Raw genomic sequence first — 12785 nt, forward strand, 5'->3', positions numbered from 1 at the left:
GACGACGGGAAAGGCAAATGACCTCGTTTCTCAGCAAGGCATCTGCTCTGATTCCGGAGAGCAGAGCCTGCTGGGGCGGAGGTTCGCTAGAGGTCTGAATCTTGGTTGGGGTATGCTGGAAGCTAATCAGATCCCTGAAGTGACAGCCATCCTTATTACCGGGCAGTTCTGGAGAGGGGCTGTCCCTGAGCATCTAGCCAGACACTCTTCACAGCAATATCTGAGACTAATAGTCATATGTGGTGGGAACTCCGGAGCCACAGCATTCCCAGGCAAGGATCTTCAAGAACATTATACGAGAGACATCTCTTTAAATAAATCAATAAGCATCATGCTGGCCAGCTCTGCTGTAAACTGCCACATCTAGTGGGTTCTTCTAGAAAGTGTTTGTAAAACTTTAGAGCAGGCTAAAAGGCTCCTTACCTATCCTATAGGGGAGGAGATGAGAGAGGAGGAAAAAACCTAGCATGACTTCAAACTAGGTCCTGCTTCCTGCTCCGGCCTCCCTGAGTGTGCAGCCAAGCTTCTGCCCTTATCTCTCCCTATACAGAACTCCAGGAGGCTGGCTGGGCACCCTCTATGGCAGGTGCAGGCACAGCCCCTACCTGTACAAGGCCACTTGGGGCCCTTGGCATCGGAAGAGGCCACACGCATTGCTCTCTGAGCCTCAGCTCCCCATCTGAGTTCTCTGTAATCCAAATGTCACTTCAAAGGCAGCTGGGAAGACAGAGGTGCTCTGGGCCTGAGAAATGGAAGAGGAAATGAGACTGAATAGGCTCGAGTGGGTGCCGGTAGGGACAGTGGTGGGAGAGAGGTTGAGATCCAAAGTGTAGAAGAACTGGAGGACCAAAGATCTGACAAATAAAGGGATATCTATGAGGGTTTCTGAGTAGATGGGCTTGGAAAAAAAGCAGTCTTAAAACCATAATGAGGGGCTGGAAAAATGGCTCAGAGGTTAAGAGCACTGACTGCTCTTCCAGAAGTCCTGAGTTCAATTCCCAACAACCACATGGTGGTTCACAACCATCTCTAATGAGATCTGGTGCCCTCTTCTGGCATGCAGGCAGAACACTGTACACATAATAAAAATAAATAAATAAATAAAATCTTTTAAAAAAAACAAACAAACCATAATGAGGGAGGCTGGAAAGAATGCTTGCTTTATAAGCATGAAGACCTGATTCAGAGCACAAGACCCATGTCAAACAAACAAACAAACCCTGGCGTAGCTATGGGTATCTGTAACCCCAGTTCTGTGGAGCGCAGAGACGGGAGGATCACTGGAGCTTTCTGGGCACCAACCTACCTCCAGTTTCAGTGAAAGACCCTATCTGGAGGGAGTAAGGCAGGGAGTGATGCAACAGGACACCTAATGTTGTCTTCTGACCTCCATACTCACCATTTACCCCCTCTCTCTCTCTCTCTCTCTCTCTCTCTCTCTCTCTCTTTCTCTCTCTCTCTCTCTCTCTCTCTCTCACACACACACACACACACACACACACTCGGTGAGTAGTCACTTCATAGTATAGCTACAATTTAAAAAGGCAGCTAGGGACTAGAGAGATGGCTTGGCAGTTAAGGGCACTGGCTGCTCTACAAGACACCCACATGGCATTTTACATTGTCTCTAACTCCAGGTCCAGGGAATCTGGTGCCTTCTTCTGGCCTCCACTGGCACCATGCATACATGGTACACATACATACATACATACATACATACATACATACATACAGGCAAAACACCCATATACATAAAAACAATTTTTAGAGGAAGCTAATAAATGCTAACGAAGACATGGAAAACTTGGAAGGATGTATACAGTGATACTAATTGTGGCAGTGTGCCTGGGAGTTCCTAAGAAGTTAAACACAGTTACTACATGACCTGGAAATTCTACTTTCATGTATACACCAGAAAGAAACAAAATCAATGTCCACACAAATTTACATATGAATGGTTATATCAACAATATCTATTACCATAAAAAACTTGAAATGCAGGGGAAAGTGGAGGTAGGGGTAGCTTAGTCAAAACTAAGAATGTGTGGAAACCTACAGCTTTGTAAACTAATTTAAAACACTTTTTTTAAAAGGAGAAGTTTGAATACAGCCAGCCACTCTGCAGAGTGGATGATACTTCCTCCAGAAGACATGGGTTATTAAATGAAAATCTCAGTGTCAGGCATGGGATACCTCCCTATAAGTAATTGATCAGGGAGGCCCCTGAGGCCCACCTTCCCAACAACACAGACTCTTGGTTACCCACCATAACTAGATGGTAATATCCTATTAGTGATGACTTAACACACATTGGCTGCAGGATTCAGAGAAATCAAGTTAGAACTAAGCTGGAAACTTCCTCCTAGCTTTTATAGTGCCAGAAGGAACTATGCAGGCCTCTGGAGGAGAAAAGTCATCAATAGCATTACCCAATGGGAAACCCTGCATGTTATAATACCAACCTACCAGACAAGATGTGTCCGGCAATGCAATAGTGGTACAAAGGTTATGGGGGTAGCCAACAGCTTTGGATTGAATTTGAGGCCTACTCTACCAGAGGGAATTGATGCCTGATACTGTAAACCCTGTTAAAAACAAACAAACAAAACAAACAAAAAAATCCATAGTTCAGGAGGTCACAGGCACTAGAGGGAATGTTCTAATTTCGGTCTTGCTGAATGGACCTGTTTGTTGTCAAACTGCTTTCTAAATATTTATGTTTATACACATAAATTAGTGGTGCCTTCAACCTCACCTGTAAAAGCATCTCTCTGCAGTTTTCAACAGACAAGGCAGACTCATAATTGGTCCAAGTGCTGAGAATAAACAATTATTGAGTACATAGGCCAGACTGGAGCATCTATAAGAACACTCTTCTGCTCTAAGGCTCAGAGAACATCACAGAAGAAGGGACAGAAAGAACGTAAGAGGCAGAGGATGGGGAACAGTGCTGTAAAATGCTGTCTGCCGGACAAGACCATTGCACTCATGAACTCATCACAGCTGAGGTGACCTGCACAAGGCCCACACAAGATCAAGCCAACAGCATCAGCCAGCATTCCCACAGGCAGCACTCATGGACTCTGTAGGCTACAGAAAGAAAGAAAGAAAGAAAGAAAGAAAGAAAGAAAGAAAGAAAGAAAGGAAGGAAGGAAGGAAGGAAGGAAGGAAGGAAGGAAGGAAGGAAGGAAGGAAGGAAGGAAGGAAGGAAGGAAGAAAAGATAAAAGGGGAAGGAAAGGACATTTACCAACCCTTGCTTCCTCTGAATCAAGGGAGAGCATCCTTATGGCTGAGTGAGCCAGGAGGTCTGAAGCAGAAGCCTTGGACAAACACTCGCAGTTGTCTTTTGGAATTTTAGGTCAAGATATAAATATCCCAGGGAGGAAGAAAGGCTTGAACACTTTAAGCTAACTTTGCACATTCTGTCACAGCCAGTGTAGAATTAGGTGACACTGGATTCTAACAAATAAGGGTCAAAGGATGATGGTGAGGACAGGTGTCCTGTGACACGTACCCCTTATTAGACAGCCTTGTTTCCACCTCATGTGACTTCAGAAAGGCATCCTGAACAGACCTGCGCAGACTTTGAAGTGCTCCAGCCATGCTTCACTGGAGTTCTTCTGTTTTCCTCCATCTAAGTCTCAGAGCCCCACTCCATTGCAAGGATGTGTTTTCTGACTTGCAAAGCACTGGGGAGCTGGGGAGCTGCTTCAGGCTTAGCTGGGCCCATCCTACAGCCTTCTGTTTCTGTTACTGGTGCCACACAAAGTCATTTTTTAGGAACAAAGTGGACTCTTCCTTTGATATTATTTTCTAGTATAAAAGTGCAGAGTGGCAAAGCCCAGAAAATATAAAGAAAAGGGGGAGAGGCAGCCAATTTTGAAACTCGGGTTTTCTCTCCTTTCAGTGTTTAAACATGCAGTCTTTGAGCTGTTTTTTCTATGTAGGCATGGGGTTTTGAAGCGTTCACACTTATTAGGAGGTGCGGGGGAGACACGAATGTGCCATGCTTTGCTTTTGCATGTGGAGGTCGGGAGACAACACGTGGGAAACCCGTTCTCCCTTCCTATTATGTGGGGTCCCAGGATCCAGCTCAGGTCATCAGGCTTAGAGCAATCAGCTTACCAGCTGGGCCACCTTGCTGGCCCAGGCATGGGGCTCTAATGTGGCTCCTGGCCTTGTTTCATAATTGATGCATATTTTCATAAATAGCTGCTATTTCACCAAGAATTTTTGCCTACGATTCTCCCACATCTAAAAAGCCTATTACTAACTCAAAAACCAACAGCTCTGCATGGCTGGAATTGTAAGAAAGTCCCTCAATCCTCCTCCTCCTGACTTCCGTATCTACAACAGCGCATGCCCAACTTTAGGCAACTCAGGTGAAACTGGATTATAGAACATGGTTGATTAATGCCTCAGAGGACACTTTGAGGGCCTAGAGGACGCAGCTCAGTGGGACATGTGAATGGGTTCCAGCCTCAGCACCATTCACTCAAGTTGCTTCCCAATTTTCAGCAAGAAAATGTCAAGAAGTTCAGTGAGCATGGTGTGGTGTGGTGAGGCACACCTGTCAGCCCAGCACTTGGGAGGCTGAGGCAGGAGGATTGCCAGTTTAAAGGTAGCCTGGGTGAACAAGACCTTTTTCTCAAAAGAACCAGAAGAAAAGGAAAAAGAAAAGAGAGAGAACTGACCCGTCATGTGTGTATGTTCTGCAAACACTTTTGCTACGCTGATGGTGGGGATTGTTTATGCCCCGATATCTCCATCTGCAGAAAGGCGATGGGCTGGGCAATGACCCTCGGCTCTCTTCTATGGACACATTCCCTCGGCCCCATCCAGCTGTTCTATGACTGGCAGGGCTTTCATGGACATTTCCACCCTTTACTGCTCAGGGCGTAGACTGCTGGCTGGTGGGAAATTAACTCTCAGCTCAGGCTGGCCAAACTCTTTAAAGGAAATAGGCTGCAATCTTTGGCACGAACAGAGAGAGGAGGAGGGACATTTACAGTCACCTTAAACACTGCTCACCAAACAAGAAGGTAACACCTTAGAGCGACTGACCTCAGCCACTAGATGGAAACGTTCAGAACGTGGGTGGTAGAGCCAGCTTACAAGGCATCATGTTTTCCTTGTGTACCCAGGAAGGATTTCCAAAGCCAAGAGGCGGTGCTCCCATAGAAAACAAACATGACAAAGAGCACATAGGAGGAGGCTCTGGGCATCTGGGGAGTTGTGGTCTACACTGCTGTCCTGAGTCCTCGGAACCTTGCTTTGAGAAGGTGATGTGCTCACCTGAGTGGGGCTGCCCTCTGGAATGAAGGGGGGCTGGAGAGTGAGGCTGGTTGTGGACACAAACACAGAAAGGACCTTGGCTTATTTACACATGATGTCACCCCCTCCACTCCATGAAGCTCCAGAAGCCAGGAACCACAACCCCAGCTCATGGCCATGAAAAGGCCATTCAGAGGAAGCAGTGGTAGGAACTGTGAATTTGGGATCTGAGACTATTTGAGGCTATTGCTCTAAAAGGACATTAGGCATATAAATGGATGTGCCAGCATTCTAGTCAAAGATAGACCATATGCATTCACCAGACAACCCAAGTTCACTAGGCTGTCTTTTAGATGAATTAATCAGCATATCCCTGAATCCTGTTGTAATGTTTATCGGAGACCAACACACTGCTTTTCATGATTTTTTTTTTCTGTAGGGGAACAGGGACCAAGGAGCAGGCTATTAACTATGTAGCTCTTAGCTACCCTAGAACACTCTATATGGCTCAGATTGACCTCCAACTTATGGGTAATCCTTCTGCTTCAGCCTTCTGAAAGCTGGAGTTACAGGTGTGTATCACCACTCCTGGCTCTAACTTTTCTTGAGGTAAAAGTGATTTAGTTTTGGCAGGGGTGGGGATGGCACCCACCTAATCCTAGCATTCAGGAGACAGAAGCTTGAGAACTGAGGGTTTGAGGCTAGCCTGGGCTAACACAGTAAGACCCTGTCTCAATAAACAAAGCAAGACTTAAGCCCTTTCATCAATGGCACAAATAGCCTCCTGCTTTTAATTTATTTTTCTCCTTGCTTTTATCTCATTGCAACAATTAGGCAAACCAATGAGTTTTCTTGGCTGTGGAGAAACAGATATAGTCATACATTGCAAACCAGTATTCTAGCCAAAGATAGACCATATGCATTCACCAGACAACCCAAGTTCACTAGGCTACACCCTCTAGGTTTACACAAGAATACTGTGAGGTTTGCCCAATGATGAAACCACCTAATGACACAGTTCCTGGAACTCATCCTGTCATTACAGGATACATGAGTGTATATTGGATTAAAACTAAGAGTAAGAAGGGAGTCCTTTCCTTTTTCCTATGGTGGGTCATGTCTCCATGTTAAGGCTGCTCTGACATGCAGCTGGAGCAGCCAAGAAAGAAGACAAGTGAGAGGCAGGAAATGGGCTAACTGCACCCCAAGTGCACTGTCTGTAGAGAGATGACAGTCAAGGTAACACATAGGTCTCTACATGCTGATCATCTCTTCCCAAATCCAGTCAAGCAGAGCTCACGGCCTCTCCTCTAGGGGGCTCTGCTCAGATTCCAGCATTTCTTATGCCCATCATGAAGGAACGGCTTCTCTGGCATTGTCCACAGCCCACAGTGAGGGCATTTAACCCCTGCCACAGGCTGCTAGGGACTCCCTCTGCCTTCCACTGTGCCAGAACAGCTGGGCTCTTGGTTCCTGGTAAGCAGAGGGTTTGTCTGTCTTTGTTGGAGCCTATTGGCACTGGGCACACAGAAAGTTTACGATAAATGCTATCCTAGACTGGTTCAACCCTTATTCCTAGAATGGTAAACTTACCACTATGAATCCCTTCCTGGTTGTGTTTGAATGTTTGGCCCATAAGGAGTGGCACTATTGGGAGGTGTGGCCTTGTTGGAGTAGGTGTGGCCTTGCTGGAGGAAGTGTGTCACTATAGAGCTGGGCTTTGAGGTTTCATATATGCTCAAGCCATGCCCAGTGTGACAGTTCCCACTGCTGCCTCCGGATCAAGATGCAGAACTCTCAGCTTCTGCAGCACCATGATTGCCTGTGGGCTGCCATGGTTTCTCTCCATGATGACAATGGACTAAAACCCAGAGATTGTAAGCCGGCCCCAGTGAAATGTTTTCCTTTATGAGAGTTGCCATGGTCATGGTGTCTCTTCGCAGCAACAGAACTCACTAAGACGCTGGTGAAATGTGCTTCAAAGTCACTGATTGGTGGAACTTTATGTTTTTCTTCTTCAGTGCTGGGGAGGGAACACACGGTCCTGGGCAGCTAGCCAAACACTGCACCATCACCATTTCCAGACTCTCAGTACTCTATTAATGGCCTTAACACTTTTTTTCAAAAATTATTTTTATTTTTTTATGAGTATTTTGCCTACATATATGTGTACTGTATGTGTGGCTGGTGCCCCAGGAAGTCAGAAGAAGGTGTTGGATACTCTGTACCGGAAGTTCTATGGAGGTTGTGTGCGACCATGTAGGTGCTGGGAACGGAACACGGGTCCTCTGGAAGGACAGGCGTTCTAACCAGTGAGCCACCTCTCCAGCTCCAGCCTCAACATCTTAGAGGGGACAGGAGTAGTTTGGTGCTAGTGAATGTGCCAGCAAGCATGTGTGAGATCCTGCATTTAGTCCCCAGGACCATGTACACACATGCACAGCCCTGATATCAACAGCAGAGGGCATTATATGATGAGAAGAGAGGGAAACCGATGTGGGGAGGATTTAGCAGCAAGCCCTGTGCTGGTCACCTTTGTGAGCCTTACCTGGTTTAGTGCTCAGCCTAGGCTGTGAGATGGCTATCTCATTATCCTTATTACAAACAGGGAACCCCAGGCTCAAAAAGCCCTACCCACTTGTGTGGGGCCACATAGATTCGGAAATTTCAGTGAAAGTCAAACGGGATTGGGAAATGTACAGGAAAATGAAGTAGTCATTTAGTGACACTAAGTTAGAAATGGCATTAATTAAGTCAGAATATTAATTAAATATTAATTTTTTCATCAAAATGTTTTTAGGCTTTAAAATTTCATACATACGAAAGTTTTGCCTGCATTTTTTGTATGTGCACCATGTATGTGTGTATGTATGTATGTACACACACCTGTATATTTGTATGTGCCTAGTGCCTGTAGATCTCAGAAGACATTCTGGAAGAGGAGTTACAGATAGCTGTGAGCCACCATGTGTGGGCTGGGCAACAAGTGCTCTAGCTGCTGAGCCATGTCTCCAGCCCCCATGACTTATAACTATTAACCTGGGTTGTTAGACACACAGACTGCTCTGGGGGATAACTCTCCACACCACGACGCAGAGATCCTTCTCACTTACTTTCAGCTCAGTGAGTTCAGAAGACACCCATCATCCATGTGACTCCATCCTAACCCATCCAAGCTCTTCTGATCTTAAACACCAGAAACTTAACTTTCAACATCAAATTCTGAGAACTTAGCCAAATTCAGTATTCTAGCGTATCACCCAACTTGAGAAATGTATTTTTAAAGATCACGTAATGAAGCACCACCCTTGTAGTTCAGATGGTCTGGCTAACTAACCATGCCGACACACCAAGTCAAACTTGCTTCTAATTATCACACCTACTCTGTAGTGAACAGTCACAAAAACGCATTAGGGGCAAAATATCTTTCAACATCAGATGCATGGAATCTCCCACGCATCTATCTGACATGCCCAGCCATTGCTTATATGGATCCTAGAAGAAGAGTGCCTCTCTTGGGCTCCCAGAAAGGCTGCATAGCCTTCCCCACAGGGACCACAGGTTTTCCTAATTCCAATCTGTCACCATTCAAATGCATCTTCACTCAAACACCATTAATATTCCCAGAGCATATGAGCCTGGGCTCAGGTTTTTCAGGCCAGGTGAAAATGAAGCTTGGGAATGAGGTATCTTCACGTTAGGGGGAGGGGGCTGGGTTCTGTTGCTAGCGCTCGCTCACCTGTTGGGTTTGAGGGGATGTCCAGGAGGGTCTTCAATAGCTTCATATCTTTAATGTTGTGGATATAGATGGATTCTTCCAGGCAGACCAGCAGCCTCTGGAATCAGACAGAACCATCAGCCTCCCACACAGAACCCTGAAGAGGAACCTGCCAAGTCCTTGCTCATCTTTCCTGTGAGTTCTAACTTGATTCCAATGCCTACAGGAGGAGGAATGTTAATGAAGCCTTCGAAAGACCGCATTTATGGATGTAACAGACATAGCATTGCCCACTTGGGCAGAAGTTTGAAATACAAGATCCTAAATCTTACTTTAGAGATTTCTCTTCCTTCTTCTTTTCTTTCTCCCTCTTTCCTTCCTTCCCTCCTTTCCCCTCCCCTCTCCCTAGAACAAGATGGTCCAGGGAACCTCTTTTGTTCTGTTCCCACATTCCATGCTGCTGGCTGAGTTCTCCCTCTTACACAAATTCTCGGCATCACTACTTAGATTTTATCCCTTCCTCTATGTTTTGTATTCTGACACAGGGTTTTACTAAATTGCCAAGGCTGACCTTGGACTCACTCTGTTACCCAGGCCTGTTTTGAACTCACGGTCCTCCTGCCTCAGATGCCCAAATAGCTAGGACAACCTTGCCCCACCCCAACTTCACCTCCAGGTACTCTTCTCTATTTTAATTAGCACACTCTGGCCACAGTGCTGAAACTGTGTATGAGAAGCAAAGAAAATTCTAACAAGATCTCAGGGTTGGGATCAGTGAGATGGCTCAGTGGGAAAACAAATTTCCTCCAGTTTGAGGACTCAGATTTAATCCCTGGAATCCACATAAAGACAGAAGGAGAGAGTCAACTTCACACACACGGTTGTCTGCTGACCTTCACGTGTTCTCTGTGGTACATGCACAACCCCACCCCCATTACACACAAACACACACATATACATGAACTTCAAAGTAGTTGTTGTTGTTGTTTTTTAAAAGGGGAAGCTGGAGAGATGGTTCAGCAGATAAGAACACTTGTGCTTTTGCAGAGGACCTGGGTTCAGTTTCCAGCACCCTGTAACTCCAGTTTCAGGGGATCTTACATCCTTCTGTCCACCTTGATCACTTTGTGAATGTGTTGCACATTCATAATTGTGGATAGAACACTCATACACGGAATAACTTTATTTTATGTGCATTGGTGTGAAGGTGTCAGATCCTGGAACTGGAGTTACAGATGGTTGTGAGCTGCCATGTGGGTGCTGGGAATTGAACCCAGGTCCTCTGGAAGAGCAGTCGGTGCTTTTAACCACGGCACTATCTCTTGAGCCTCCCCACAAAGACACTTTTAAAAATTTACAAAAAGATACTTAAAATTTTTTTTCAAAATGGGTGACAAATATTGCCACTTCTGTGTGAAGTGGTCACCTGATCACTTTGCCTTCTGCCACCCACACCAGGGTTTGTTTTTATCTTTTTCTATGTTTGTTTCTGTTCTGAGTTTCATATAGCCTCTGAAATCCCCTACCAGCCCCACCCCCAGTCCTCAAGAGAGAGTGACCCTGACAGCTCCTCCGGTAAGAACTTCATACCCTTTAGGCTCATCTGACAGGGTTAGCATCAGCTCTGTGGACCACTCTTCTGGACCCTGCTGAGTCACCACCATGCTGGCCAGAGACAAGAATGGAAAGAGAGGGAAACAGGAAATGCAGGGAGGGTATGAGGAAGTACTTCGAGTCACATAAGAGCTGGCTTCCGGGACCAGCACAAGCTGGTGACTGCTGTGTCACCAGCTGCTCTACAGCTCCAGCCACACCTGCCTTCAGCTCGCCACTGCTGTTCATCTTGGAGCCCCGGCTGACCACAGACTCCCTTTGGAGCCTGTACTGACTTTGAGTTTCTAGTTTTCCTATCCCCACTTTCCAAGTGCTGGGGTTACAGACATGCCTCACCAATTCTGGTTTTATGTAGTGCTGGGAATTGAACCCAGGGCTTTAAGCATGCCAGGCAAATACTCTGCCAACTAAACCACATCATTCCCAGCCCATGTTGACTTTCATCTTATGTTTTATAGGTAGTTAATCCTTTTCATCAACTAAAGAATTAGACATCTGCCTTAAGCATCTGCCTCAAAGGCTTCAATCCAATCAACCTGCAGTGGGATAACAGGAAGCAGATGGTTAAATACCTATAAAAGCTTCCATAGCTAACAACATCTCGTTTATGATTGTCATCTAAGAAAATACATTCCCACATTAAACACAATGTGATAGGAATAGGAATAGGAATGACATTACCTGGAAATGGAACGCATCAGGATTTCTAAGCACCTTTCCTTTCTGCCTATATAGAGGGATTTTATGAACGGGTTACATGTGTGGTACATGCACACATGTGTGTGAGGGTGAACAAGCAGAGCCAAAGAAGGAAGTCAGAGGTCCTTCCCCATCACTCTCTGCTTTGTTCTTTTGAGACAGAGTCTCTCAGTACACCTGGAGCTTGAATTTTTCATCTAGGCTGGAGGTCTGCAGACCCCAGCTTCCCATAGCACCAGTTACAGGTGTGTGTGTGTGTGTGTGTGTGTGTGTGTGTGTGTGTGTGTGTGTGTGTGTGTGTGTGTGTCCAGCCACATTTAGCTTTTTATATGGTTGGCTGGGAGCTCAACTCAGGTCCTCATGTTAAGTATAGTGAGCGTGCTTACCCAATGAGCCATCTCCTAGGCCTTGTTTTTATGTGTATTTACTTATTTATTCTGTGCATGGGCGTATTTGTTTTTTGAGACAGGGTCTCATTGCAGCCCAGGCTTCCCTGTAATTTGCTATAGTGCAGAGGATGGTTTTGAATTTCTTGTCCTCCCCCCTCTACCTCACAAGTGCTGGGATTATAGGCATGCAACATGGCTCCTGATTTTATGTGGTGAGCCCAGGGCCTTGTGCATGGCAGGCAAGCACTCACTAGACTAGCTGGGCTTCATTCCTGGCCCTGAAAACAAGGGTTCTGTTTTGTTTGTTTTGAGGCAGAAAGGAGCCACATCTGAAGACTTGACACTGGCAGGATAATTACTGTAGAGCAATACATGCCCAGCCTGTGTCCTCTGCCATTTTCCTGGGCAGGCAGCTCCGCAGGTATAGAAAGACTTCCTTACAGCAGGTGAATTGCCTAAGCCAAAAATTAAGTTCAAAGTGTGGCAACTTTAAGAAAAAAGAAAACCAGAGCCCCTTCCAGATCTGCATCAAGTGACCTTGGATGACAAAAAGACTAAAAGACTACAGGCGTTAGCTCTGGCTTGCTGCTAGCTGGGGACTTGCTGTGGAGTGGAACTGCCTACATCTGTGTTCTTTGGAAGATGGGGGATGAGGACCTGAAGTTAGTGACTGTTCTGTGGAGTGGAGGCTGGTGCCTAAAATCTACCAGACTCAGACACTTAAGTAGTTCTTTCTTGCCTCATTTGCTGATGAGACTCCCTGAGAGATCATACCAGCGTTATGGTACTACTCGAGATCTCTGGTCGTGATAACATTTCACTAACTTGTCTTTAAAAGGTGGCCAGGTACCAAACAGACCTTTCGCTGTCATATGTTGGCTACTGTGGGCAAAATAGAAGGTTCTGCCAGAAAACTTGCCACAGGTCTGAGAACACACTTGAGCCAAGAACCCCACTTGAAATCTCTCAAGTAGGAAATTCCCAAGCTGCCCTTCCTCCTTACTGAGACCTCAGGCTTCTTTTCTGCCTTTGCCTGCTCTGTAGCACTGAAATTTTCCACCTTCTGCTTCTGTGGCTGTTTTCTAGGAAC

General features: G+C 45.9%; 1 protein-coding gene across 1 annotated transcript in view; it reads right to left on the reverse strand.

Moving 5' to 3' along the window:
• The window catches only part of Wipi1 (WD repeat domain, phosphoinositide interacting 1), a 37402-nt gene that overhangs the window by 14235 nt on the left and 10382 nt on the right, over window positions 1-12785 (reverse strand). The window contains exon 4 of the mRNA XM_027425823.1: window positions 9015-9111. Coding sequence (XP_027281624.1) covers window positions 9015-9111 — 97 coding nt within the window. The remainder of the gene's footprint in view (window positions 1-9014; window positions 9112-12785) is intronic.

The sequence above is a fragment of the Cricetulus griseus genome, chromosome 7 (assembly GCF_003668045.3).
Source record: "Cricetulus griseus strain 17A/GY chromosome 7, alternate assembly CriGri-PICRH-1.0, whole genome shotgun sequence".
Taxonomy (NCBI): Eukaryota; Metazoa; Chordata; class Mammalia; order Rodentia; family Cricetidae; genus Cricetulus; species Cricetulus griseus.